The sequence below is a fragment of the Arachis duranensis genome, chromosome 1, assembly GCF_000817695.3.
Source record: "Arachis duranensis cultivar V14167 chromosome 1, aradu.V14167.gnm2.J7QH, whole genome shotgun sequence".
In the NCBI taxonomy this organism is placed as follows: Eukaryota; Viridiplantae; Streptophyta; class Magnoliopsida; order Fabales; family Fabaceae; genus Arachis; species Arachis duranensis.
The window spans coordinates 1,025,237-1,052,905 of NC_029772.3; the positions used below are offsets into that span (position 1 = coordinate 1,025,237).

The 27,669-nt window shown below is 38.0% G+C and overlaps 4 protein-coding genes across 11 annotated transcripts in view; 2 read left to right on the top strand and 2 right to left on the bottom strand.

The window, feature by feature from the left end:
• The first annotated feature begins 7,316 nt into the window (after window positions 1-7,316).
• On the top strand, window positions 7,317-11,668 carry LOC107474382 (DNA-directed RNA polymerases II and IV subunit 5A). 2 transcript variants are annotated; one of them, XM_052258545.1, is made up of 5 exons: window positions 7,317-7,598; window positions 8,025-8,421; window positions 9,424-9,537; window positions 9,646-9,803; window positions 11,050-11,668. In XM_052258545.1, the coding sequence occupies exons 2-4, from the start codon at window positions 8,041-8,043 to the stop codon at window positions 9,769-9,771; spliced, it is 621 nt and encodes a 206-aa protein (XP_052114505.1). In that variant the 5' UTR covers window positions 7,317-7,598; window positions 8,025-8,040; the 3' UTR covers window positions 9,772-9,803; window positions 11,050-11,668. The 2 variants fall into 2 exon arrangements, with proteins under 2 accessions (XP_052114505.1, XP_015949518.1); XM_016094032.3 differs by lacking the exon at window positions 11,050-11,668 and having other exon boundaries at window positions 9,646-9,950.
• A 426-nt stretch (window positions 11,669-12,094) lies between these two features.
• Window positions 12,095-13,590, top strand: LOC107474663 (uncharacterized). 4 transcript variants are annotated; one of them, XM_016094386.3, is made up of 3 exons: window positions 12,095-12,303; window positions 12,392-12,687; window positions 13,378-13,590. In XM_016094386.3, exons 1-3 carry the CDS (start codon window positions 12,207-12,209, stop codon window positions 13,405-13,407), a joined length of 423 nt encoding a protein of 140 aa, XP_015949872.1. In that variant the 5' UTR covers window positions 12,095-12,206; the 3' UTR covers window positions 13,408-13,590. The 4 variants fall into 4 exon arrangements, with proteins under 4 accessions (XP_015949872.1, XP_015949811.1, XP_015949980.1 ...); XM_016094325.3 differs by having other exon boundaries at window positions 12,096-12,303; window positions 12,392-12,697; window positions 13,383-13,590; XM_016094494.3 differs by having other exon boundaries at window positions 12,097-12,303; window positions 13,383-13,590.
• A 233-nt stretch (window positions 13,591-13,823) lies between these two features.
• On the bottom strand, window positions 13,824-23,293 carry LOC107474465 (histone-lysine N-methyltransferase SUVR5-like). Of its 4 annotated transcripts, none has more exons than XR_008008084.1 (12): window positions 22,876-23,056; window positions 21,612-22,095; window positions 21,042-21,344; window positions 20,811-20,921; window positions 20,048-20,158; window positions 16,193-18,946; window positions 15,773-15,934; window positions 15,498-15,614; window positions 15,315-15,418; window positions 15,094-15,231; window positions 14,636-14,842; window positions 13,824-14,273 (listed from the first exon to the last, which is right to left on the bottom strand). XR_008008084.1 is itself a non-coding variant. In XM_016094174.3 (12 exons), exons 2-12 carry the CDS (start codon window positions 22,020-22,022, stop codon window positions 14,166-14,168), a joined length of 4,407 nt encoding a protein of 1,468 aa, XP_015949660.1. In that variant the 5' UTR covers window positions 22,023-22,095; window positions 23,229-23,293; the 3' UTR covers window positions 13,824-14,165. The 4 variants fall into 4 exon arrangements, 3 of the variants coding, with proteins under 3 accessions (XP_015949660.1, XP_015949609.1, XP_052115770.1); XM_016094174.3 differs by lacking the exon at window positions 22,876-23,056 and adding an exon at window positions 23,229-23,293 and having other exon boundaries at window positions 14,755-14,842; XM_016094123.3 differs by having other exon boundaries at window positions 14,755-14,842.
• Window positions 23,294-27,031: 3,738 nt separating this feature from the next.
• The window catches only part of LOC107474902 (barwin), a 2,020-nt gene continuing 1,382 nt past the window's right edge, over window positions 27,032-27,669 (bottom strand). Inside the window, exon 2 of the mRNA XM_016094575.3 lies at window positions 27,032-27,389. Coding sequence (XP_015950061.1) covers window positions 27,180-27,389 — 210 coding nt within the window. The 3' untranslated portion in view covers window positions 27,032-27,179. The remainder of the gene's footprint in view (window positions 27,390-27,669) is intronic.

The window sequence follows — 27,669 nt, forward strand, 5'->3', positions numbered from 1 at the left end:
AGCCGCGGCGATTATTGCGAGTACCATAAGATATATGGTCACTCCACTAACGACTGCTACGACCTTAAGAATGTGATAGAAAAGCTGGCTAGAGAAGGTCTGCTTGATAGATATCTCATGGAAAGGTCGGACGGTCACGGAAAGAGAAAGCGAGATGACATGGATAGAAGAGATCCACCTCCACAGACCCCAGAGAGACATATCCACATGATCTCAGGAGGGTTTGCGGGAGGTGGAATCACCAAATCTTCTCGCAAAAGACATCTCAAGAGAGTCTATCAGGTTGGGGAGGAGACACCCGACCTCCCCACCATCTCATTCACAAAAGAAGATGGGCAAGGAGTAATTCCCGGGCACGATGACCCCGTGGTGATAACCATGATCCTAGCCAATGCCCATCTCCACAGAACCCTAGTAGACCAAGGAAGCTCGGCGGACATCCTTTTCAAGCCCGCTTTCGACAAGCTAGGGTTAGATGAAAAAGAATTAAGAGCCTACCCCGACACCCTATACAGATTAGGGGACACGCCAATAAAACCACTGGGATTTTTACCCCTTCACACCACTTTTGGAAAAAGGGAAAAATCAAGGACTCTGAGCATAGACTTTATAGTCATCGACGAAGGGTCAGCCTACAATGCCTTAATCGGCAGGACTACCCTTAATCGCCTCGGAGCAGTGGTATCCACTCCCATCCCGAGCTCATGTCACATAAACTATCAGTCTACCCTGGGTCATCACCTGTTCAGCAAAGAAGACGAAAGCTCGGACCTGAACGGGCTCAAGTGGTGGAAGAACAAATACGAGCCCCCCTAGAAGCCAATTTCATCAGAGAGGTCAAATATCCGGCTTGGCTAGCAAACGTGGTGCTAGTCAAGAAGCAAAATGGAAAGTGGAGGATGTGCGTCGATTATACCGACCTGAACAAGGCGTGTCCAAAAGACCCATATCCACTCCTCAATATTGATACCCTGGTAGATTCCAGCTCAGGATATCAATACCTGTCGTTTATGGATGCATACTCGGGATATAATCAAATTCCGATGTATAAGCCGGATCAAGAAAAAACATCTTTTATCACGCCTAGAGCAAACTATTGCTATGTGGTTATGCCTTTTGGGTTAAAAAATGCAGGAGCCACGTATCAAAGACTGATGAATAAGGTGTTTGCACCTCACCTTGGGAGTCTAATAGAAGTATATATAGACGACATGCTAGTAAAAATCAGGGATGAGGCCAACCTCATGACAGACCTCTCGCAAGTCTTCAACACCATTAGGATGCACAGGATGAGATTGAATCCCGCAAAGGCGCAAAGTGCACCTTCGCGGTGGAGGTTGGAAAATTTTTAGGATTTATGCAAATACAAAAGGGGATTGAAGCCAACCCCGACAAGTGTAGAGCAGTCCTAGAAATGAAAAGCCCGACTTGCTTAAGGGAGGTCCAGCAGCTCAATGGCCGACTTGCAGCCCTCTCCAGATTTTTAGCGGGATCGGCACTAAAATCCCTTCCGCTATTTTCTCTATTAAGGAAGGGATGCCAATTTGAATGGACTTCGGAATGCGAGGAGGCGTTCCAAGAGTTCAAAAGATTCCTAAGTCAACCTCCTATATTAACCCGACCAGTACCGGGAAAAGACCTCGTCCTGTACCTATCCGTGGCAAACAGGGCTGTCTCATCAGCCCTGATCAGAGAAGACGAGGTCGGGCAACACCCGGTCTATTTCACCAGTAAGGTTCTACAAGGTCCTGAGCTAAGGTACCACAAACTAGAGAAGTTTGCCTACTCCTTAGTGATAGCCTCACGAAGGCTACGACCTTACTTTCAGGCTCACACAATAAGAGTCCGTACGAACCAACCCATGAAGCAAATCCTCCAGAAGACGGATGTTGCAGGGAGAATGGTTCAGTGGGCGATCGAGCTCTCCGAGTTTGATCTGAGATACGAAACTCGGACATCAATTAAAGCCCAATGCCTCGCCGACTTCATTGCAGAATATGCCGGTGAACAAGAGGAAAAGCCAACTACATGGGAGCTCTATGTAGACGGGTCCTCCAACAAGACAGGGAGCGGCGCAGGCATAATATTGGTAGATGGAAAAGGAACCCAGATAGAGGTCTCCTTAAAATTTGAATTTCCGGCTTCAAACAATCAGGCAGAATATGAGGCCTTGATTGCCGGATTAAAATTAGCAGAAGAAGTCGGCGCCACAAAGGTGATGATCTACAGCGACTCACAAGTGGTGACCTCCCAAATAAGTGGAGAGTATCAGGCAAAGGACCCCAATATGAAGAAGTACTTGGAGAAAACCTTGGAGCACCTTGGGCGCTTTGCAGAAACCGAGGTTAAGCATATAACTCGGGATCTAAATAGCAGAGCTGACGCCCTATCCAAGTTAGCAAGCACCAAACCCGGAGGGAACAATAGAAGCCTGATCCAAGAAACTCTTCGAGAGCCCTCGGTATCGAAGATAGAAGATGAACAAGAGGTACTTGAAGTAGCCGGTCTAAACCTTGGATGGATGAATCCCTTAGTCGAATACCTGAAATTTGACATCCTCCCCAAGGAGGAGAAAGAAGCTAAAAGGATCCGAAGGGAAGCACAGCTTTATACCTTGGTGAGAAATGTCCTTTACAGAAGAGGGATATCAACACCATTGCTGAAGTGCGTACCGACCTCAAGAACCACCGAGGTATTGGAGGAAGTGCATAGTGGGACCTGCGGAAACCATCTCGGAGCAAGGTCGCTGGCCAGAAAATTAATCCGAGCAGGATTCTATTGGCCGACCTTGCAGAAAGATGCCACAGACTTTGTGAAAAGATGCCAACCATGCCAGATGCATGCGAATTTCCACGTAGCTCCACCAGAAGAGCTCATCAGTATCACTTCCCCCTGGCCTTTCGCAAAATGGGGAATGGATTTGTTAGGTCCTTTTCCCCAAGCACCAGGGCAAGTAAAATACTTGATCGTGGGAATAGATTACTTCACAAAGTGGATAGAAGCAGAACCATTAGCCACCATTACCGCTCAAAGAAGTCGCAGGTTCCTCTACAAAAACATTATCACAAGGTATGGAATACCTTATTCTATCACCACAGATAATGGAACCCAATTCACCGACGCCACCTTTAGAAGTCTCGTAGCCAGTATGAAAATCAAGCATCAATTCACCTCGGTGGAACACCCACAAGCCAATGGGCAAGCCGAGGTAGCTAACAAAGTCATACTAGCAGGATTGAAGAAGAGATTACAGGAAGCAAAGGGAGCTTGGGCTGAAGAGCTCCCCCAAGTGCTGTGGGCTTATAGGACAACCCCCCAATCCGCCACAGGAGAAACACCCTTCCGACTAGTATACGGTGTAGAAGCCATGATTCCTATAGAAATCAGTGAGCAAAGCCCAAGGGTAATTCTAAGCGAACTCTACTCCCTGATGTACTCTTTTCCCAACTTCATGATTTTTTCCCAAAAAATGGTTTTTTCTGAGAAGGGTTTTTAACGAGGCATCATAGTAGAGACTAAGGGAAAAAGCTATCAAGACCCTTAGTAGCAAAAAGGTACCTTCACAATCAATAAAGATCTTTTTTCATTTACAATATCTCTTTTAATATCCTCCTTTATTTTTCATAAGTTTTTCTACGAAACGCGCCGACTTAAGCTCGACAAAACGTGAAAATCCCATGAACCGACCTAGATGGTCGTCAGGATAAAATGACGAGGTACAAGTCGGCGTAAAGAGGTTATATGAGTTGATCGTAAGAACTCAGGAATCATCCGACTCTTAAGTCGAAATGAAAATCCGAGTAAAACAAACTCGAAAGAGCTCCGAGTAAAAGAAAACTGAGCTCCGAGTAAAGGAAAAACGCATCGCAAAAATAACCTAAGTCATGAAACTCATCAAAAAGCAAAGTTGAGTATAAAGGATACCGAAAAGAGATAGGAAAACCTGGAAAAAGTTTAAAGGCTGCATAAAAGCCTTTGAACTTAAAAGGGCTCAAGAAAACAGTACAAGCTAACAAAAGGTTTTTTCGAAAAGATCAAACATATCCAAAACAGAAAAGCATGTGCACGCACAAGGTAACTTAAAACCCTTATCCAAAAAAGGGTATTTATTTTGTTTTAAACCCTTATCCAAAAAAGGGCACGGATCGGAATATTTTGTTGACGGCCTTAAAAGGCCAGAAAGCAATTGTTCACAACCACCAACAGAGAAATAAAGTTTAAAAAAGGGGGGACCCACAGGCCGGGCCCCCATATAGCCATAAAAAATAATAGAAGTCATTTTTTGATCGGAATAGAGGAATCACCACCACCAGGAGAAGCGCCACCAGGACCGGGAGGAGGAGCCGAAGAGGAAGTCGGGGCAAGGATTGAAGAACTCGGAGCATCTTTGGAACGAGGAGGAGACTCAATAATCCTCTGTCCCCGAGTCTTCAGGTCTGACTCGGAAACGACCTCGGGGGCAGGAGGATCAACAATGGCACCATCAATAACCACTTTGTCAGGATGTAGTGGAGAAAGGTCCAGGTCGGGGGCTATAACCCTGACCTGCTCCAAGAAAATTCTCCAAGACTCCTCGGTGCCCTCGGCGATAGAGTCCTCCAACTCAGTATAAGCATTCCGAGAGTTCACCAAATCCTTCCTCACCTCCACCATATCTTTAAATAAGCTTTGATAACTCTCCTGGGCTGCCTTCCTCAGATTTGCCTCCATAGTGCATTGGGCTTGCAGCTGGCTCTCCTTCTCCCGGAGGACATCTCTCTCCTTCCTCAATTTATCTCTCTCCTCCTTCAACTCCCTCTCATGTTTTTCAAACATAAGAAGCCTCTCCTCCAGCTCCTCAACCTTCGGGGAAGTCCCCAAGGAGCTGAGGGGAGTCTTCTCAAATATGTCCAAAAGTTTGCCACAAACTCCCGCCGCCCTAAAACTTTCTTCGGCCAGAGCGGTAAGGTGGTTCCGAACAGAAACATCATCCATATTTATAAGAGGATAGATGTTCTTTCGGACGAATGCAAGAGCATCCGCCTTAACCCCACCATCAAAAGAAGAACCAGACTCTAAAGTCTTGCGCTTCTTCTTTTCTGGCTCAGAAAGAAGTCGGGCGGAGGGGAGTGGCCGAGATAAGGCTATGGCTCGGAAAGTAGTTGGGCAGAAGGGAGTGGTCGAGTCAAACTTGAGGAGGAAATAATAATAGGTTGAGAGGGAGTACCCACATTTCTAGGAGGAGGAGGAGGAGGAGGAGAGATGACCGCCTTGGCACCCCCGGACCGGGCCCGGGACTTCGCTTTAGCTTCCTGCACCCTTTGGTAAGACTCCTGAGCATTCTTTTTTGCCATATCTACAAAAGAAGCAACCAAGTTACAAGTCGGTAAAATACAAGTCGGCGGGAACAACTCGGAAATAAGAAATGCATGCGCTACCTATGCAAGATTGAACAAAAGTCGACGTCCCCTGAAGGATTTTCCTCGTATCTAAGTAGGGGGCCCTCCCCCACGCTTCTCGGAAAAACCCCACAATGGCCGCCTCCACCTCATCTAGGTCATCTAGACCAATCTTTTCGCAAGGGGAGGCCGGCAACCAGTAAAGGGGAAAGCGAGGGGAGGAATGCTCGTCCAGAAAAAAGGGGTGGTGACCCTCTACGGCTTGAACTTTGAAAAAGAAGTTTTTGAAGTCATGAAAAGATTCATCAAAAAGGGTGAAAATCCTCCGACCTTGAATGGCTCGGAAGGATACCCACTGCTGCTTGTTGTTTAGCCCACTAAAGGGCTTAGTCATATGAAAAAGATAAAAGAAAATTCTCAAGGAAGTCGGAAAGTCCAGAGCGTGGCTGATAAACTGATAAATCTTCAAAAAACCCCAAGAATTGGGGTGAAGTTGAGTAGGGGCAACTTTACAGTGGTGCAAAACGGATATCTCGAAATCGGAGAAGGGAAGAAAAACACCCAAACGGGTGATCATACATTCATACATAAAGAAAAAATGAGGGGCCGCCTCATTTTCTCTCCCAAAACAGACCCGGTCTTCAGGACCCGGGATTATCAGTTCATATTTTGGCTCGTCCTCCTCCGAAGTACAGAGCCTGTGATGAGTATGAAGATGAGTAATGAACTCAGCATCGACCAACGGTTCCTCCCCAAGAACCGTAACGTCAACCCACTGAGAAAGAATGTCTACAGAAGCCATTTTTTATATAAAAAAAAAGTGGCAGAGACCTACAAAAAGGAAAAAGAAAAAGAAAAATCAAAAAACAGGGCCCCTAAAGAGGAGAGACATGAAGCTAGAATCTACAGGACAACCTATCCACTCGCAAAACAAAACATGCAAACATAAAGCATGACATGGAAAAACAAAACTAACCTTTATCCGAAAATGAAGGTTGGAGAAGAACAGAAGTCTTCGAACGCAAAAATGCAGCACGAACAAGATAAGGAGAAGTTTGAAAGATTGCAGAAACGGAAAATAGAAAGAGAGGGAAAGTATTTATAAATACACCTAGGGGCATAATGGTAAAAACGGAGCAGTCATTAATGAGATTGCACCGTTACCAAAGCCCTCAACACTTCCCCAACGGACACGACGCCCAAAGCCCTCAATCCCTAAATGCTTCCCCAACGGACACGACGCTTGAACTGACGTAACTGTCAGAAACAAAAGGTCGCGAAAATCACGTCGGTTTCTAAGACCCACGTTTTCTTCAAACAAGTCGACTTTGCACCCGAGTTGAATACTTGAACCCAAACTTTAAAGAAAATTTGGGCTCAAGTAGGGGCACTGTTCATACCCTGGCCCAACGATAAAGGCCCAGGTCCAAATAAAAGGCCTAACCTGAAGGGTTACGCCTAGACAAAATACCGACCTTCACATAAGAAGTCGGTATCAACCACGACTTGGTCTGAAGAAGTCGGGTAAGAGGTTAGCTGGCAGATAAACACTCATTCAAATGAGTAACCGCCCCGAAAATCTCTCTAACTGCTTCATAAAGCCGTATCTTAACCTTCCCAAGATAATGGGGACGGTTAGCACCCTAAAGATACGGCACTACACCAACGGTGGTTATTGGCTCACCACTATAAATACAATGACACCCCTCAGGTATCTCTAAGCCCAATACTCTCTAGACCTGCTTACACCCTTGCTAACTTAGGCATCGGAGTGTCTTTGCAGGTACCACCCCCCATTCACACGCGAGCACAAGTCGGACGGAGCCTCCCGAGTCGCAGATCCATCCGGAGTTCTCCTCCATCACGCACTTGGGCCGCCAAACGCCATCCACCTATTTAATCTCCGGTTACCTACCGTAACACTAACCCTAATCCCTTATCGTTGCCCAAACCCAAATCCAAGCTTAATTTCTCACTAATCTATCAAATTGACCCGAAAATTAACAAATCTGGCCCTAGCGTCTCCTTCCTCTCCCTTTTCACCGAAGCTCGAGTTCTCATTTCTTTGTTCACCGACTCAATCTTAAGCTCACCGGAGATTGCCGCTGGAAGGCTTTTCCAGCAAAGAAACCCTTCGACAACGATAGAGAAGATCTCCGGCAACGATTCTTCCTCTCTCGTCCTTGCTTGTATGATTGTCGACGACGAAGAAATCGATTAGTGAGTACCTATTAGCTTCTTCTCTCATTTTCTTCCGCTCCTTCCACTTCCTCTCTTAAATTCCATGATTTTTCATTTTCTTTTTGGTTAAATTATGATTATGATGGCTCTGTCATCTAGAACGATGAATAATTTCGGATTATGATACCGGGTTTTTTTGTTTCAAGCACTTGCTCAAGTGTTTCATCAAAATAAAGAGGCCCCTGTTCATGATACAGGATTTTTAGTTTTTGAAACCTTTCCCCAATGCCCCATCCTTTTGTTTTTCAATTTATAATTGACTGGCTTTTGTTCCTCCTTTTTTTACTTATCAAGGTTTGAGATTTGAGTGAACTGAAAACGTTCATGTCTTCCGAATCAATCTGCTATTTGTTCACATTATAATATGCCCTATATTTTGTTGTTTGTTTGGTTTCTGGTGAATAGAGAAAGAAAAAGAAGGATGGTTCTGTCGGAAGAGGAAATCAACAGGCTCTATAGAATTAGGAAGACGGTGATGCAGATGCTGAGGGACAGGGATTACCTTGTTGGGGACTTCGAGATCAAGATGAGTAGAGAAGAATTTAGAAGAAAATATGGCGAGAACATGAAGAGGGAAGACCTTGTCATCAACAAATCCAAGAAGGATAATTCTTCTGACCAGATCTATGTCTTCTTCCCCGAAGAAGCTAAGGTTGGTGTCAAGACCTTGAAGACTTACACCAATCGAATGAACTCCGAGAATGTTTTCAGGGCTATCTTGGTTTGTCAACAGAATTTAACACCATTTGCCCGCACTTGTATCAGTGAAGTTTCTCAAAAATTTCACTTGGAGGTTTTCCAGGTCTGTCTTTTCCTATAAGTTTATAAAGTTTATAAGGTACCTCTTGAGTCATATATTCAATTTCTACAATAGCTCGAAACATCTATGGAGATTCAATTTCCATTGATTGTAGGTATTAGGAGAGTGTAGTAAGCTTAAAGAAATGGAATGAAATGAGTTAGGATTTAGGGTATTCATATGTGAAGAGATTGAGGGTGGAAGTGGGATTTGATTATAAGATAAATGTATAGTAACTTAGTTTCATCAATTGGACTATTATACCCTAGTATTCACTATTGACTATTGAGCCCAAGTTTTAATAACGCATGATGGTTCAAGAATTGAAGCTATCTTCAACCAATTTTAGCAACAAAATAACCCACAATCAATAGAAACCCAATATTAATTAAAATAATTTCCAACATTCCATTCTCTTTTTCTTTATAAATATGGTTCCATCACTAACCCCAAATTGAGAAAACAGAATTGAAAGTTTGATGGAGTAGGATGGAATCTTCTCTGGTATTTTATTACTAACAATTCCTCTCTATTTCATTTTGTCGAACCAAACAATGAAAACCAATTAAATCCCTTGGACTCTATTCCACTTCTCCTGAAATCACTAATCCAAACTACATTTATAAAAATAAAATTTGTTAGTTTTGGTGTTGAATTTAGAACATACTAATTAATAAACAACAGGATTTTATAGGGAGTCAGAGACTATTGTCCTTGTGTTTAGTCTTGCAAGCTTAGAGATAATTAATACAATTCATAATGGTGGGAGCTGTTTATGCTTCACATTTACCCGTATTCTTTTACCGTTTTTTTGGTGATTGGAAATATTGACCAATAGATATATGTGCAAAGGAAATAGAGTATTAATAATTATTTCTTTGGGTTATCCTTTCAATGGTTAAAATTTTCTTTATTTTCATTTCCTTGTGTTATGTTAGTTTTGCTGCTAGAAATATGGTTGTTTCTCTTTGTCAATTACAATTTGTAAGAAACCTATTGATGCAGGAAGCAGAATTGCTGATCAACATAAAAGAACATGTTCTTGTGCCTGAGCATCAAGTACTTACTGATGCAGAGAAGAAAACTTTGATTGAGAGATATACTGTGAAAGAAACTCAAGTATGTTTAATTTTGACTTATAAATTTAATTCTAGAATTGTACTACAAATCTTGCAACATACTAACATGTTACTTCAACCCTAATATTTATGATGGGGTTTTCCTCAGCTTCCTAGGATTCAAGTTACTGATCCTGTTGCAAGATATTACGGATTGAAGCGTGGACAAGTTGTTAAGATAATCCGGCCAAGTGAGACTGCAGGCAGATATGTTACCTACCGATTTGTTGTATAAGAATTTCCTTCAACGTCCTGACTATATTTATGGTACCATATATGCCCTCTATGATAGATATTTATGAGAGCTTGAGAAGCATGAACAGGGATAAAGAACCCTTTTTCTTTTGGCTGTACTCTGTTTGCTATTAGTTAGAAGTTATGGTTGAACCTTTGTAGTCAACCTAAGACACACTATACTGCGGTGGTTGGTTTCCAATGTTTCCCAAAACCCGTCTTTAACTACATGAATTCTTTTGGTTGTGCGTAAGGGTGGCAAACGGGCCTAAACCCGCCGGGCCGGCCCGCGTAATCCGCCAAAAGAAGCGGTCCGGGCTGAAAAACTGGGACCACCAAATAGAAAAAGTCCGCCTAACCCGCACCGCTTAGACCGCGAGCTTTGGTGGGGTGGGGCGGGCTTTCCCGCCGGGCTTAGTTTTTTTTTGTGAGGGGGTACTTTTACAATTTTTTAGTCAAAACCTAACTTCCCTCAACCTAACCTACAAGAGTACGAAGATAAAAATTGAGTGATTTGGATTATGTTTATGTTACTTTGGAGACAATATTTATAATTATGTTTTAAATTATGTTTATTTTGCTTTAGAGAGAATATTTATACTTATGTTTTGGATTAAAAACTTGGTTTATAATTATGTTTATTAGATATTTATAATTACAAAGATTTTAATGTTTATGAATATAACAAATATAATTTTTTATACTTTTTAAAATTATAAATTTATTAATATGATTGTAAAATTATATATATTATTTAGAAGTTAATAGTAAAAAAAAGAGGGATGGGTTATTCTGAAAATTGGAAAATATGGTGACTTGGATTCTGCATAAAATGACATCAGAATAGGGTTCACTATTTTAATTAAAATATTTTCTTTCAATTCATTATGTATGTCATTTTAACGTGATCTTGTCATTATAATTTGGCGGTTAGGTTAAAAAATATTAGGATTTTCATGACTCAAACAACTATCTCTTACATTATTGTGCATAATTTGATCGTTATACCTATAAATCATTAAAGTTACTTAGACTAGTTTAAGAATGGCTGACAGGTGTTATGTTAATGCTGGCATGGCAAGTTTAACATTTCTAATAAACAAAATAAATAGTTCACAAGATCCTATTGAAACTGTTTAAAAAACAAAATAACATCTATATTTAAATCCTTCTTAATATGTATGCTGTATAGGTATTGTCAACAATTATTGTACGGTTACAAGGTGGCTTGTGCTTGAAAGATATCTTCTGAACATTTTCTTGCTCTTATTGTTTTCAGCTAGCTGTTGTGTGCTTTGCAGAGAGAATAGACCTTTCTGCTCATGGTTTTTTTATTACACTTGATATTGGCTTTGATTGGAAGATGGGTAAAGGAAAACCTTTTAGGTATTTCACTTATGGGGCTGCATTTTCTGAGGTGGAAATTGACACCTGGGCTTTTGGGCTCCTTTCATATGTGGAGAAAAAACCCAAATGTTAGTATCCAAATCCATGAATAGTTGAAGTAGTTGAGGTGAGTTAAGGTTGAGAGAGAGAGATCATTTTTGAAAGGAGAACACCAAACAGGCAAACATTAGAGAGAAAAGAAGAGAGAAAGTTATTTTTGCACATACACAAAGCTGTCTCTGTAAATTGGTCGCTGCAAATTCGTTAACCGTTGGATCGAGCTCAAATTTGGACAGTGTGTTCTACACATTTGGTTCTTTGATTTCACCATTCAGATCTTCGATTCAATATCTGTAGCTGAGATATTGGCCACGCACAACAGCTCTGTTTTTGTGGTATTTTCATCTTCTTGTTCTTGTTTTGTAAGCTTTGAAGTTTGGGTTGTTTGGCTTGTTGTATGCACGTTTTGTGCAGTAATTTGTGACTCTCTTGTACCCTATTTTTCATCATAGTGAAGCTATATCGTAGTCTTGGTGACTCGTGGCTTTTACTTCTCTCATTGAGGAGATTTTTCACGTTAAAAATTTTGGTGTGTTAGCTTGTTCCTAATTTCTGGTTTATGTGATTTTTTCACTACTATTGGGTATTATTGTGCTGGTGTTAATACTTATTGTGAGTGGATATTGTTGCTCCTCTAATTCTTGCAAGTAGGATTATGTGTTTTATTCCTATCAGTTAATGTGTAAAATCAACACACCATTTATGCAAATTAGCTTAGGAACTAGCGTGAATTACTATTATAAATTTTGGAGACCGAATTGAGTTAATTATAATTTTACGAATAAATTTTTAGAGATCAAATTGAGTATTAACTTTTTAATTTTTATCTTTAATTTCAGTGTCGCTTCTAAACACAACCTAAATGATAAATTTGATTAAAAAATAATTCAGCCACCAAATTTTGGAGAACAATTAAAAGCCCTGCACACCGTTATTAGAAGTTGACTTCTTATAACGTTTTCTGTCCAAGCGGTTTCTTGACTTGAGAGAATGGCAACATCGACAACTACAAGTTTGTTCAGTTTGTGTTCCCTGCTAATGGCCATTCTTTTTGCATACTCTGCATCTGTTCAATTAAATGATCCTGGTAATTTAATACATCTCATTTTTATTTCATTTATACCTATTGTCAACAAGATCTAGTTTATAAACTCATTTTTTTCTTCTGGCCATAGATTGGTATTTTTGGTTTCCTCTATATTCATGTGCTTGCATCGTTAATTTGACAAACGGCGTTGTCTCAACCAAACTGAGAAGGAAAATTGGCATAATTACTCTATGCTCTGGGATTTTGTTATACCTCAAAGTTGTTCTGGAAGATGTTGTATATGGAATAGCGGGGTTTTGGTCACTGGATCTAAGTGAGAGAGTTGTTAGGGAGAAAATTGGAAGCATATTAGTTGTCATGTCGATGATCTTGCAAATGGAAGCATTCAAAGTTCAGACTAGGGTGAAGGAATTCTCTAATATGGTAAAATATGGTGAGATTTTAGGAGTTTTTTTTTTTAATATTATTACGAATAAACTACTATTTTGGTCATTAAAAAATTAATTTTTGAAAAAGTTACGCTCAAAAGGAAGAAATAATATTTTGACTCCCAAAACATGATCACAGTTTGACAAAATACACCAAAATATAGGGAGACATACTCAAAGACGACTTTAGATACCTGATTTTTACTATTTTTTTTGCAAGCCTATTTAGAATAGAGATATTTCTATCTTCTAAATTTGATAATTTGATAATTTTATGCGAATTTAATTTTAATGCACTGATAGTGTAAAATGTTTTACATAGTGTAATCGCATCCGTCTTTTTGGATGACTATTCACACGATTAATAAAAATAGTAATTATTTTTAATGACGTGACGTTACGTTATTGAATGCACCTATAAAGTTGTTTTACATTCAATGCATCAAAATTAAATTCATTTTATGCTAAATAATTTTTTTTTTATGATTCTTTTCAAAAAAAAATTTAAAAAACAAAAAACAAAGGAATATAAGCCGTTTGTCACTCATGAAAAGAAAGATACACTTTTATCAAGTTTGAGATTTCTTTTGAGTCATTTTATAAAAACTTGAATCTTTCATAAAATCAAAATGGTAGTTTATTCTCATGATCAGTTATCATCAATTAATTAAGTGCAACCGTGAAGTGCAGGGATGCTGATCTTAGTGGGCTTTAGCTACATGTTACCCCTGATCTTCTTTGTGGTCCTAAAAGGAGAAATGAATAAGTTCTAGTTAGGACACAAGCTTATGTCATTCTTTTGTGTTTGTAAATTCTTGAAGAAAAAGAATTGTTAAACAAGTCCTTAAGAAAATTTTACAGTAGACTTAGGTCCTTAAGAGAAAATGTGCCCAATAAATCCCCGAAGAATTGTAGCAGTTGATTTATAGGTCCTTAAAGAAAGAAACACCCTTTGTGTTGTGTGTATTTGGGCGCTTCTTTAGCCAAAACATAAAGATAAATTCAATGAACACTTCCATGCATGAAAGAAAGATTCATCAACAAAGGACACAATTTTCAAACAAGATTCTAAATTAGTTAAAGAAAGGCAATAAGTTAGGCATATTTACATTCATGAATACAATCCAAGGTAGTCAGCGATAATAAAAAAGGAAAAAAAAATAAAAAAAAAATAAAAAGAAGAAAGTTTTGGTGTAGCAACAACAATTGCCAATCAATACAACTTTTAACTACAGAGGCATTTATTTCTTGTTGGTCATTTCAAAAAAATGGAGATTTTTAAAGAGAATCCACAATAGAGCAGAGTGCTTGAAGCTACCAAAACATAAATGACTTGACCTATCAACTGATGGAAGGAGAAACTGGAGACTGCAAAACTGCTGAATATTGTAATGTAAAGCTAATTATTTCTTCCCAGACAAGGCAATTTGGAAATATTTTTGGGGGGTTGGCGGCAGTGCGGAGTTAAGAGTTCTAGTAAAGCCGTCCTCGGCACGTCAAAGAACCACAAAGGCAAGGACACCCTTCTCCAGGCACTAGCTCATAATTATAATTATATGTTAGTTCTTCACCCAAAGCAATCTGCAAGCAAGAGGCAAAGCGAAATCAAAATTTAGTGTAATGTCATACAATTAAGGTTGCCAGAAGAGTAATGTCCACCTTTCCCAATAGAACAAGCAATCATGCTACGTGTACACCAAAAATTAGCCGGTCATATAAAATACATATTAAAATATAAAATACACATTGAAAACGAGTTAAACAACACATGTATTTCTACATAAACATATGGTGCCTTTTTATGTGTACATAATATTTTTGTAACACAAGCATGAATTAGAATCCCCAAGAATTTTCCAAGGGGTATGAAATTTGTCTGTTTTTCTTTTTTCTTTCACTTCCAATTTTTTAGTGATGGAAGTAATCTAATGGACAGCGCTGACCTTCAACCTTCTATGAAAATCATTTTTTGCAACATCTCAGTCTTCACCAATTGGAATACCAAATCAAGAAAAATGTTTGAATATCTCAAGGGCACAGCCAATTATAGAAGAGTACTCACATCTCGACTCGCATAAAGACCAATATGTGCGCGCTCACAATCCATGCTCTCTACAAGAACTTGGTAATTCACAAGATTGGGTGAGCAACTGCAGTAACAAAAAATAGTGAGAACAAACCAACACACATTTTAGCAATCAAAATTGGACTGAAACAAAAAGTTTCTAGTAATAATATCTTTTGTTCATTCATCACATATCAAAATCACCATTTCTTGAGAGACAAGATGTAGTTCTTATCATCATGGCCCAAAAGAAAGGAAACAAAAAAGAAAATCATGCGCCGTGTTATTTTGCATTAACAGAGAAACTATAGTATGCCTCCTGTACTAAATGCTCACCTGTTATTGATGAACCTGGATAAATTTCCATATCTAGTAGCATCAATAACATATCTGGCTTGTCCTTCAATCAATCTACTCATGTCATTGACACGAGCATCAACATTAAAGAAATAACTACAATGCTCTTTGCCGTATCTGGCAATCGAGATAGACCAAGTCAGCAAAATAAAAGAAACATCAACTGGTTTAAAAGAAACTACGCATGAAGAAATTTAAACCTCTTGCGTCTGTTTTGTGCCTCACACTCATCTATAACCTCTCCAATATACTCACACACAAATGTGCCACGCAAGATAGCCTCACCAACCCTTACTGCCCATCCCTGCAAACCAAATTGACGGAGTCAATGTAACAAGCCATTCGAATCATTTTAAATTTATCAAAAGAAGAGCAGTGACCACCTTTTTCTCTGTTTTAAAGACTTCCAATTTAACCCGTACTCCATTCTGCAGTATTCTATTTGGACATGATCTTTTGCATCTGCACATTTGATTACACTCATATACAAGGTAACCTTCCTGCAGGTTGATATGGTTTCCCATCATGCATTCAGAAACAAGAAAAGATAATGCATTCAGCATTTTTCCATATACTCATATACTGGTGGTAAGCATCAAGCAATGCTTAATATTTAGTATCAAATAATCACTGTTCACAACTTATGAAGCAAATGTACCTCTAATATGATTCGACCATTCTCATCGTATGGGAACCTGCCACGCATTGGTTTCCCTGAAATGTCTTTTGCATCATCATAGTCATTATTAAAAAGGTAGACGTGATCACAAGATTCAGGAAAGCAGGTGGGATATGAACAAGAGCATCCCAGTTGCAGACTCTGCAAATTAAAAACGCAGGGTGAAGAACACTGAAACCAATAAATCGGATAATGCTTAATAACATAACTATATAAACTATATAGACGCTTTGACAGCTAAGCTATTAAACATATACTTAATTTAACAGTGCCTTAGATAAACACAATTTCCAACAACTTATTTGTATACCAACAGATAAATAACATGAGATAAATATAGAAGAAGTTCACTCCCATTCAATTAGGATTTAATAGAAATAAAAATTAAGACATAACTACCTCAGAATCAAGACAAAGGGATCGATCAAGAATTGGCTTTGAAATATAGGTAAAGCTCTCCCAAGGCTGATCTTGCTCGTTGGATCCATTTCGAAGTGAATTTAGAAGATTTTGGTCAACTACACAGATCATCGGAATTGATTCTTTCCCAAAGCTTATGTCATCGCATAATACAACAGCCTTTTGCAGGGATCCAAACTTTAAATGGTTTGAATTGATGATGTAGTGAGACTCATCCACCTTGAACTCATCACTTTCAGGATCTGACAAAATTATAGAGTTTTTCCTTACAAACCTATTAGAAAGAGATGCTAAGGGAGAAAGTGACACTTGATCCTTTGATACCTTACAGCCTCTAGGACAAATAAACCCATCCTGGTGCCAGTTCACTACAATGTCATAGTCACTGCAAAGTTTTGCTGCCTTCAAATAGACCCTTTCACGCAAAATTCCATATTTCTCCTCTAGTGAGGCCTTAAGACCGTCTTTGCAGCAAGCAGAGCGAGCAATTGATAAAATATCAAGATTGTTAGGCCGAGGTTTAGTCATCCGACTCTCGGAAAATAAAATCTTTGCGACTGTGGAACATTGATGTTCTGCCAATCTACCAAAATTATCTGTCTCAGTTAAATGAGGTTGTATTGTTATTTCCTCCATGCCAAGGGACTTTGTCGCCTCAATGCGTCTCTTTAAATTAGCAGTTGCCTTACTTCTGATCATATATGATGCTGCCGCCAAACTCTTTCGAAATTTAGGACGGCAAAGTATTCCAGATTTCAATCTATACTCATGATAACGAACTCCCCTCTTTGGAGGGCGGCCACTTGCTGCACTGTGACCCATATGAGCAGCTTGATGATGGCGACCAAGGTCAGGTAGAAGATCAAATTTCAACCCACAAAACCTGCAAGTAAACTTCCGAAAACCACCTGGATTCTCAGACATATTCTCCAAGGGAGCTGAAATTCCATATTCAAGTTTTTCACTAGAGTGCTCGCCTGTAGAGAAAGACTGTTGACTTGGAGCTTTGGATGACTTAAACTCAACAGGGTGAACAGTTAGAACATGCAGCCATAATTCTTCCATATTACCAAAATGAAAACCACAGGGAATACATTGCAGAAGCAAGCACTGCTCAACGAACTGCACATGATGTCTCTCCTGAACGTGGGTTTCCAGTAGTTTCTTGTTAGTAAAGGAATCCAAACAAATGGCACAAGCATAACCTCTAAACAACCACTGTGCTTCCTTTTTATGATTCTCCATCCAATGGTTACTAAGTGTTTGGTCATCAGGATATTCAGCATAGCATATCTTACACTTGATGGCATTTTCATTTCCAGAGCTGTCATTACTTGTGGTAAGGAAAAGAGATGAATCTTCTATGAGTGAGGATACATCCACATCATCCTTGAATCCCCAAATCGACTTGATGTTCTCCTTTTGACTATGAACCAACTTTGTGAAGAATTTTCCAACACTTGCATCTTTAGAGGCTTCGGTCAAAGCACACTGCAGCTGAACTTCCTTAGGAACAGAGCTTTTTTGCGACAAAATGCTTTTGAAGAGCCTGTAAAAAAGCTCACAAGCTTTATGCAAATGTACCTTTTGTTCCCATGAGTAGCAACTCCTCAAGAGCTCTTCAAACACTTCTTTTGATATTATCCTACTCTTTCCATGTCTTGCCCGTTTAAGCCAACTTGGAAGGTGCTTTTCACAGTACAAGAAATGCCATTTTGGAGCTTCGGAACAAGGATCTTTTTCATCAAAGGGAGGAAAGCCTACACAGTTAACTGCCTCCATTGCATTATGATTATTGTCAGAATGCGTGGGATTCTCATTTAACAAACCTCCACGAAAGGTTGATATGGGGTCAACTTCCAATGGACCTTCGACATTTGCCAATACAATGTCTTTGCAAAACATGCCCTCTGAAGCAATATAATTTTCATGATTTCTTTTCCGTGTATTGTGTGTAAAATTTGCGGTCTCATCATGAGGTTGGTGTTTCTTGCAGAATGAAGAAGCAGGAACAGCATGATGCTTACATCTAGTACCAACAGCAGTTCTACCTTCACACATTGGTGTATCAACTGAAACATGTTTTTCAGCTTTTGCTAAGATGCCCAGAAAACGAGAATGCACGCAACAATATACATCATTATCAATTGCTGATCTCACACACTGTCTTCCCTTGGCTTCAATATAAACTATGCATTGTGGATTCTTAGTTACAGGCTCTACATATTTTTGAATAGCCATTTCATTTGTAGGAGTTGATCCCAGTCCATTGGTATGCAGGATCTCTGAACCTACAGCCTCAACTATGATCTCATTCCATTTATTGGCCAAATTACTTCGCGATTCGGTTGTTGCTATAGGTACCTCCCTTGCACATTCCTTTTTAGAAGTCTCAGTTGCTAATGTACTCAATGTGTTCTGGTTATTAAAGACACCTGGGTCAGTCTCAAGTGTAACTGAAGGAATTGAACCCTTGGTTTCCATTAGTGAAGCATGTGTTTCTGCACGTCGAACTTCAAGTTTGGCCCGTTTTCTACCGATGTGAAGGCTCTGTTGATACAGATTGTCAGAGGTCAGATGCTTTGTGTTCTTGCTACCAGATAAAGAATGAAATGGGGAAAACCATTTCATTACATCATGCTTCCATGTTTTCCACTCAAAACCCAATGTTGACTGCAGAAGTGCATTCGATTGAGGGTTGATATCACTCCACAAAATAGAATCAAACAACTCCTGAATAACAGAACAAGAAATAGATCAACCACCACATAAGCAAAACTTTTGGTAAATGTTCAATACAAAGTTACAAATTTGACTTGTTTTCAGTCTGAGCACCAGATTATAAAAGCATGAGATTAGTAATGTTCTCCATCATCAAAATGTATTACTAGAAAAGTGATTGCATGAGCTATGTATTTGTTTCAATGGAAGAATGCCTTAGTCAATCAAAAGATAGTTTTTCAACAAAATTAAACAAGTTGACCATACGTTTTCCCGCAGGGAATCATAGAAGATCATAATCACCTTAACAGAAAATTGGTAGCTGCTAAGTGCTAACTTCCATGGATCTCCCCTACAGAGAGATGTATACTCTATAAGAAATGCTTTTTATTATTTAATCTTAAAATGAACTATAAATAAAAATAAATGACTTACTGACATCAAGTATTTATAATTATGTTTTTCTGTACAAAACAGCATGAGTGCACAAACAATATAATTTTTTTATCCAAAAAGGAATTGGTTTATGAGATTACACCCAAATATATTTTGGACACTGCTTGGGAATGGATGCTCACTCACTACTCAATTTGTTTTCACCCTAATACAAGATTGCCTTACTCTACTGATCCATGAATCAAGCATTAGGCCTTAGGCCTTAGGCCTTCACCTAATCACTTGAGCTTTTAGGGATAGTCTTTGTTATGATATCAAAGCTTTTATGACTTATTGGATATATCTTTGTAGTTTGTAGCTCCACCCTTCTAAACAAAACAGGAATTTAGTACATGGTAAAGTGGGCATGTAAATTGCCTCTACTTGGCGCAAAAGACTCCAACTTAAGCTGGTAGAAAAGAAATATAAAATCCATCTTGAGCCTTTTCCCTAAGCTTTTAGGCAAACTGGTCTAAATGTAATAGCTTGTACATAATTTAGAATATAATATATTAAATCATAGGAAAGTTGATCAATGGATGAATGATGTTCCAGAATAACAAAAACACTTCATTTTCAACCCAAAGGATAGCTCACGCAACCCTTATCCACACTATTGGATTAAATGCACAGTCCTAGTTCTAGAAACACAAATTAAGCGACAAAATTATAGAGTACCTCCTTCAGCAACTCTACTGATTCAGCACTTTTTGCATTTTGACATCGTCCAACCCAAGAGTGGAAAGAATGTTGCATCCACGCAGCATTTAAGTATTGTTGTAATATGCTCTGCAAAAGAAAAAGTTGCTGTAATTGAGAAAGTTATCAACAAAATTTAATGGACAACCAGATAATTGTACTTCTTTAAGGAAATTGGAAATACTGGAAATTATGAAATGTTAAAACTTGAATATAGCTTCATTGAAATAACTACGGATTCCACAAAGCATGAATTCTACTTCACAGAAGGGTTGGTTGTTCATTTCAATCAAATCTTATGTTACTTACCTTTGAGGAATTGCAAAATACAGAAAATATATGTTTTTCCAACTAGGTGATGCGAAATTTGAAAAAGAAACAGAACTGAATTAAAAAGAGCTACCAAATCATCTCTTGCCCCCTCCCCCTTGAAAATCATGTATACAAATATGTTTCACAATGCTATCTTGAAATACATGACATACCATGCAAAGCAGAAAGTAATTGGAAATGTGCTTATAGGAAACTGGAGACTGCAAGTCACATTCCATAACTAGAACCAATATCTTACCCAGAGAAACAAACATTGGAACAATATATTTATGGTAAGAGAAGATTTTGTAACCTAAAAAGGAAGAGGATTTAATAGAGGGGGCCACCCATAAGCCTCATGGTGAACATTGTTTTGGAGATTCCTGCTACGCTATATTCCAATAAAACATCATATGGAATTGGAATTTACATTTTGCAGCTTTGGAAGCATTCCGCCAAAATCAGAATAGAGAGAGCAACGAGAAGCCTCCATAGCAAATTCCTTCCAGAACATCAAATGACAAGCAGCTTCTATCAAAGCCTGCGTGTGTAGTAAAAGCCTCCAGTAAAATAAAATTAAAAAATTAAGGAAAAAAACCAGAGAATACAAGAATAGAAAATGGAGAAGAGGATATAGCACCATCACCACATGATCACATACATTGGGATGAAGCTGATCAACAACGTTCAGCATGTCAATAGTTAGCTTTTGCATTATAAATCTTCGAGCAACAGTCAAGTCTTTTACCATTTTCAATCCTGCTTTATGAGTTTTATGTGCAATAGGCTGGGGAAACTCATTGATTGATTGAACAAGCAGCGTATCAGCCCAGGAATAATTCTTTGTATGCGGGAAAAACATGACAAAATATTTCTTCCGGTCATGAGTTGGTTTTGCTCTCAAGGTTGATAATGGCCAATCAGCCCTCGCACATCGGATACCAGCTTGCCACTTTCCTCTCCACTTAAGAAGATACAGACATTAAAAAAATACAAAATTAGCACACCATGTAATTTTATTTTTCGTAGTTTCTTAACAGTAAATTCCCTCTAAGTTACTCAATAAAAAAAATGACAACATTAAAAAAACTACATCACAATAAGTAGTCATTAGTTACTTCTCTCAATGCAATCAGATCACAAGCAATCATTAGGAAACCTATCAAAAGAAGAGTAAGCAAAATTTTGCAATGGCTACAAATTAAGCACTGCCACAGATTCATATGGTTACCTTCACCCACACTGCCACAGATTCATCTCCCTTGAGCCAAGTGGGTTCGGAAAATAAGAAATCTTCTTCCTTACCATTAATTGGCGATTCACTTGCATTTGTATCCACAACAGAGACAGAAATCTCAGAGGTTAACCAAGGTTCGTTTATCTCATCATCAATACTATCACAGAAACTATCGGATTCCTTTCGGAATTCCACTTGACTGTCACTAGCTCCGCGGCATTGGCAATCTGAATTAGTAAGGAGTTCACACACAGACTGCTGTCCTTTGGCTAGCCTTTCTATCCGAGGACCTTCTGTCCGGAGAAATGAACAATTCGGTAGACTAACTTCCAATTTAACTTGTTCACTATTTTCAGGGCAATTAGGTGGTTCTTGAAACATAAAAGTTGGTCTTGCACCTTCCATGATACTTTCCTGTAATCAGCAGTAGGATATAATGCACAGGGCTTGCTATGATTGATAACTTCCCATCTCACCCCTATTCAATCAATGGTAATATTAGGACAATGTTGATTTAGTATACTTAGTCATTAGTATAAGATACTGAACGTAAACCTATATGTGCATGTATTGAATTTTGAGGTCGTAAACTGAATGTCATGTGTATAATGAAATCTAAATTTCCTAAAAGAACAACTTCAATATACATATACAATGGTGTAAAACTTCCAAAAGCACCACCATATATGTATGTCCCTTAACAGAATAACAGATAACTGAAAATCATCTACATGCTATAAATCAGATGGCAAAAAGAAGTAACCAAGAATGAAATTATGAAATTCCATTTTAGGAATTCAATCCCAAAGATTAAAAATTGGTGGAATAAAAGAACACGACAAAATCAGAAAAATTAAATAACAATTAGTATATTCTGTTGGCTTCTTACTTAGTGCCTTCATGAATTGGTAGCATTGGAGCAAAATAAACCAATTCAAATAAGAATTCAACAAGGGAGCCAAGCAACATCAGTTAACTTTTTAGTTTATTCTAAATCTAAATCCTAAACCCTAAATTTTCCAAAACAAAAATTAAAAAAAATAATTTTACAATAAAAAAAGAAAGAGTTAGTTAATATTAACTATTCAAAGTTGGTTCCTGTATTTTTTTTTTTTCTGGAAATAAACCGTAGGCATATGAGTTCTAGCATTAATGATGGATCTCATCATACAATCATATAACATATAGAGTGTGTTTGGAATTAGAATTGACTTGAATTCTTATCGAGAGTCATAGACACAGAGAGAGGGGGAAAAACCATGAAACAGAATGTGAGCAACAGTGGTGTCGGCGGAAAACAACTGGCCGGCGGCGACGGTGGCGACGGCACGGCTTTGCTTGCAGGGAAGAAGTTATTAGATGTGTAAGGGTAATTTGGGCAAATCATGTTTTAATCCCTAAATTCTTAAAGCCCATACAAATCATAGTCTGATTTTCAATTCCGCAATTGAATTTTTATAGTTTTATGCGAATATGTAATTCAGTAATTCTTTGATTTATATTGATCCTAAATTAGGGAATTAAAATGCTAGATTTTCCAACATTATGCTAAACAATTATGAGACAAGAACTAAAACAAAAGAAACATACAATAAGAGTTTATTGTAAAACCTTGGCAACGGTTTGAACTTCAATGGACAACATTGTTACGGGCAATGGTCGAACCCCAAAAAATAACTTACACAACGTAACATCGTATTTTCGATTTGTTTACATTGTATTTATCTTCTTTGTTTTTTTCGATCTGCACTTCTCAATCAAAACAATAAATGATTCAATCTCAAATCAGTTGAATGAGAGCGATTTGGATTATTCTTCTGAAACGAATCAAGCGGACAATATTTTGATTATTCAATTTTAAATCGAATTTAATAGAATATAATTGTTATTTGAATTGAATGGATGCAGGTGTTCTGAATTGAATTGAATTGATAATTTCTAAATTGTAGGCACAAGTGTTTTGAATTTAATTTTATATAATGGATAATGTTCTGTTCATTTAGTACTATACAATTGTTTCACCATAATAACGTGTTCGGTTCATTTTGCAGAAAGCTGTTTGAATTTGATTTTATATAATGGATAATATTCCATTCATTTAGTACTATACAATTATTTCACCATAATGATGTGTTCGGTTCATTATGTAGAAAGTTGTTTGAACTTGAATTTATATAATGGATAATATTTCATTCATTTTAGTTCTATACAATTGTTTCATCATAATAACATGTTCGGTTCATTCTGCAGACCAGATGTGTTGTAGATGGATAATTTGTCTCAGAGGTTGGGATGATTTTTAAGACACTAGAAGAAGGCGAAAAGTTCTACAAAAATTATTCCAAACTTGCCGATTTTTCTACCAAAATAAGGAACACAACCCGAAAGGGAGACGAGATTAAGAATCAACTAATCTTATACAGCAAAGAGGGGAGGTGGAAATCTAAGATATCTCTTACTATGAAGACAAATTCCTCAACCGGCATAAACTGTCCAGCCAAGATCTACATACACATATTAAAAGACGTCGGTCTCTGGACAATTTCTAAAATTGTTCTGAATCACTCACACCCTTGTTATCCAGACCGAGAAGAGATGCTCAAATAACACAAGAAGCTAAACATGTTCGTGCGTCGCACCATCGAAACCAACGAAAAAGGCGGAATCAAACCAAGCAAAATTTACCAATCAACAACGTTCAGCATGTCAATAATTAGCTTTTGCATTATAAATCTTCGAGCAACGGTCAAGTCTTTTACCATTTTCAATCCTGCTTTATGAGTTTTATGTGCAATAGGCTGGGGAAACTCCATCAAAAATGCATTCTAGGCCGACACAAGAAGCAAGGCTGCATACGAGTACTTCAGAGATGTGGTTTTATTTGACACTACCTACAACACAAACAGGTATTCGGTTCACCCAAATTAAGTCTTTACGTTCACCAAATCCACACATTTTGGTTCATCACTTTGTGAGAGTGTCCATTTATGCAGATACAATCTAGTTTTTGGTTCTTTTGTGGGCGTGAATCATCACGGTCAGTCGACACTTCTCAGATGCGCCCTAATGAAAAACGAAGACATCCAATCATTCAAATGGCTATTCGAGTGTTGGCTCCGTTGCATGAGAAGGAAGGCACCAAAATGCATTCTCACCGACCAAGGCGCATCGATGTAAAGGGCCATCGAGATGTGCATGCCAACAACAATTGACCGGTGGTGCATCTGGCACATCATGAAGAAGATCCCAAACAAACTAAACGGCTACAAACGACACGAAGAAATCAAACAAGAGATTAGCCACGTGGTTTGGAACTTGTTCACAAATGACGCATTCGACAAAAATTGGAACGATTTTCTCACAAAGTACGGCCACGGAAGCAACAAGTGGCTTTTAGGTAACTGTTACTTTTTAGTTAAAACGTGCACATATTTCGGTCTATCCCAGCTCATGTTTTCAGTTCATTATGCAGAGCTATACGAAGAACGCCATATATGGATTCCAGTTTACCTAGATCACCACTTTTGAGCCGGAATGAGAAGCACACAAAGGAGAGAGAGCATGCACGCATTTTTCAACAAGTTCATCACACACAACGGCTCCTCGAGTCAATTCGTGAAGCAATACGACAATTGCCTAGTAAGTAGAAAGCAAAGAGAGAGAAAATTCGACGCTGCAGATTTTCACACCGTGATACCGTGCTCAACAAAATTAGCAATAGAGGCCCAGTTTCAACATGTCTATACCCACAAAAAGTTCAGAAAAGTTCAAGGATAATTCAGAGGAAAGGTGTACTGCATCACAAGATCAGTGAATTCCACCTTAGGTTTCACAGTATACGAAGTCATAGAACAGGTTTCTAACTCCACATTCAACAAGTTTTTTGTCACCTACGACACAGTATCACGAGAGGTAAAGTGCCAGTGCCTACTGTTCGAGTCAAGGGGCATACTGTGCCGCCATTTTCTGAGCGTCTTAAGTTTCAAGCGAGTAGATAACGTGGCACCGAAATACATACTAGAGCGTCGGAGCAAGAACATAAATAGGAGGCATACACACATCAAGAGCAGCCAAGACGAGTCTCTACTGGATCCAAGAAGCAAGAGATTAGACGGTTTGGTGTTTTGATCGCACAACATCTGCGAATTTGCATCAGAGTCCGAGGAGCTAACCGAAATTCTGCACCGGGCCTTTGACAATGTCATCGCCAAGATGCAAGAATATCAAAAGAGAAGCAAAGGAAAAAGTTCGTTATCCCACGAAGAGGCGACGTTGAGTGACGTGAATGACCTTGAAAGCCTGCCATGTGTCAGATCAAGAGGCCGGCCCAAGAACAGATTGGGATCAAACCTAAAAAAAGATCTCAAACGCCATGAAGAAAAAGAAAAAGCCAGCTCCAAGCGAGGTAAAATTGATTTGTTTTTTATTGGGAAAAAATTCATTTGTACATTTTGCTAATATACGATTTATTTTCTCTTTTGCAGTTGAACCTTTTAAACGGCAGATCAACAATTCAGTCAAGTTCCAGCTTTTACAATGCACTGGATAGGAATTATCCCAGAGAGAATTATAAGAGTTTCAATTTTTATTAACATAAATTTTCATTCATGTATAGACAAATTTCGGTTCACTGAAGTTATAGGAGGGTTAATTTCTGATTGGTGTTAGTCTTTATTGATATTAGCTTTCTGAAACTCTTTATTGAATAGTTACTTTTTTGTTTATTGAATAGTCAATTTATTCTGTTATGTCAAAGAGTTTAGGTATTTCTAAAACTAAATAACATTTTTTTTAAATTATCTCTCTGCTATATTGGTATATGAACTTTTTCGATTCACCCAATGTACTAATTTCAGTTTATTTGTGTTTTTAGGACTCTTAATGTTTGATAAATATCCTAATTTCATTCACTATGAACCTGGAACAAAACAGCAGACAGACAGTTCCAACAAAAAATGAGAAAAAGAAAAAAGATAAAAAATTAAAAAAAATAGTTACTTTTTATTGTTTTGTTAAGTAAAAACGTAAAAAAAAAAGTGAATAGTATAAAAAAAATTAATGAGACTCATTGAAATTTTTTTTCTTTAAACATTAGATAGAAAATTGAAAGAAAATATATTTAGTATTAATATTCTAATATTATCTTTTTTTTATTCAACTTCTTTCCTTTCTCTTTCTTTTTTTTTTATTTTTCTCTTTTTTATTTTCTTCCTTCTCATCAAACATAGTCTATGTGTCGCTGACATTCATATAAAATATGATTCATCACTAGATACATCGCTTTAGCCTCTTATTAGAGTTTCTAATTTCCTTTTGGCGTTTCTTCCATGTTTCTATATTAGCTGAAATGCAAATAGGAGTATTAAGTATTAACAATATAACATAACCGGTACTATTAATAAAACCAAAAGTGATTATTGGAAGGAAGGAGGTAATTAAACTCTAGATAAATTGGATAACAAAATCCATAAGTAGTTGAGCACGTGCCGTCGTGTAACTCACGGCAAAGACTAAGCCATGGCACTTATTTCTCATACACAAAATACAAATTAGATTAATTAATTAAGCAGATAAGGGTAGAGAGATTTTAGGGTCGAAAAGGGAATCCCCACAATCGACAAAGGAGTAAGTGACATCGAGATGGCCCTGCTGGTATCCTCTGCCATCGGTGTCAATTCTGTTGAACACTCCAACGTCCAAATCCAACCCTCCATTGCTGCATTGATCCACAATCCTCACTATTTCGGATGCTTTTGTTGCTGAATTAGTCACCTGCATAAATATTCCAAGCCACACTTTTCTTTTAGACAATGAACTGTAACCTTGAAACATGTAGCAGCAACCGCAACAACAATAATAATAATAAAAATGTTAGGTAGGTGAATAACATTTTTTTTATATTTATTTTTTATTGGAGTTAATATATTTTACTCTGTTTTTTTATCAAAAATGTTAGTTTCTTAATGTTTCCTATAATAATAATAATAACAACCGTTTTTGCTAGAAAATTAACTATTTTTTTAACCGACAATAAATTACAAAATAGTAGATA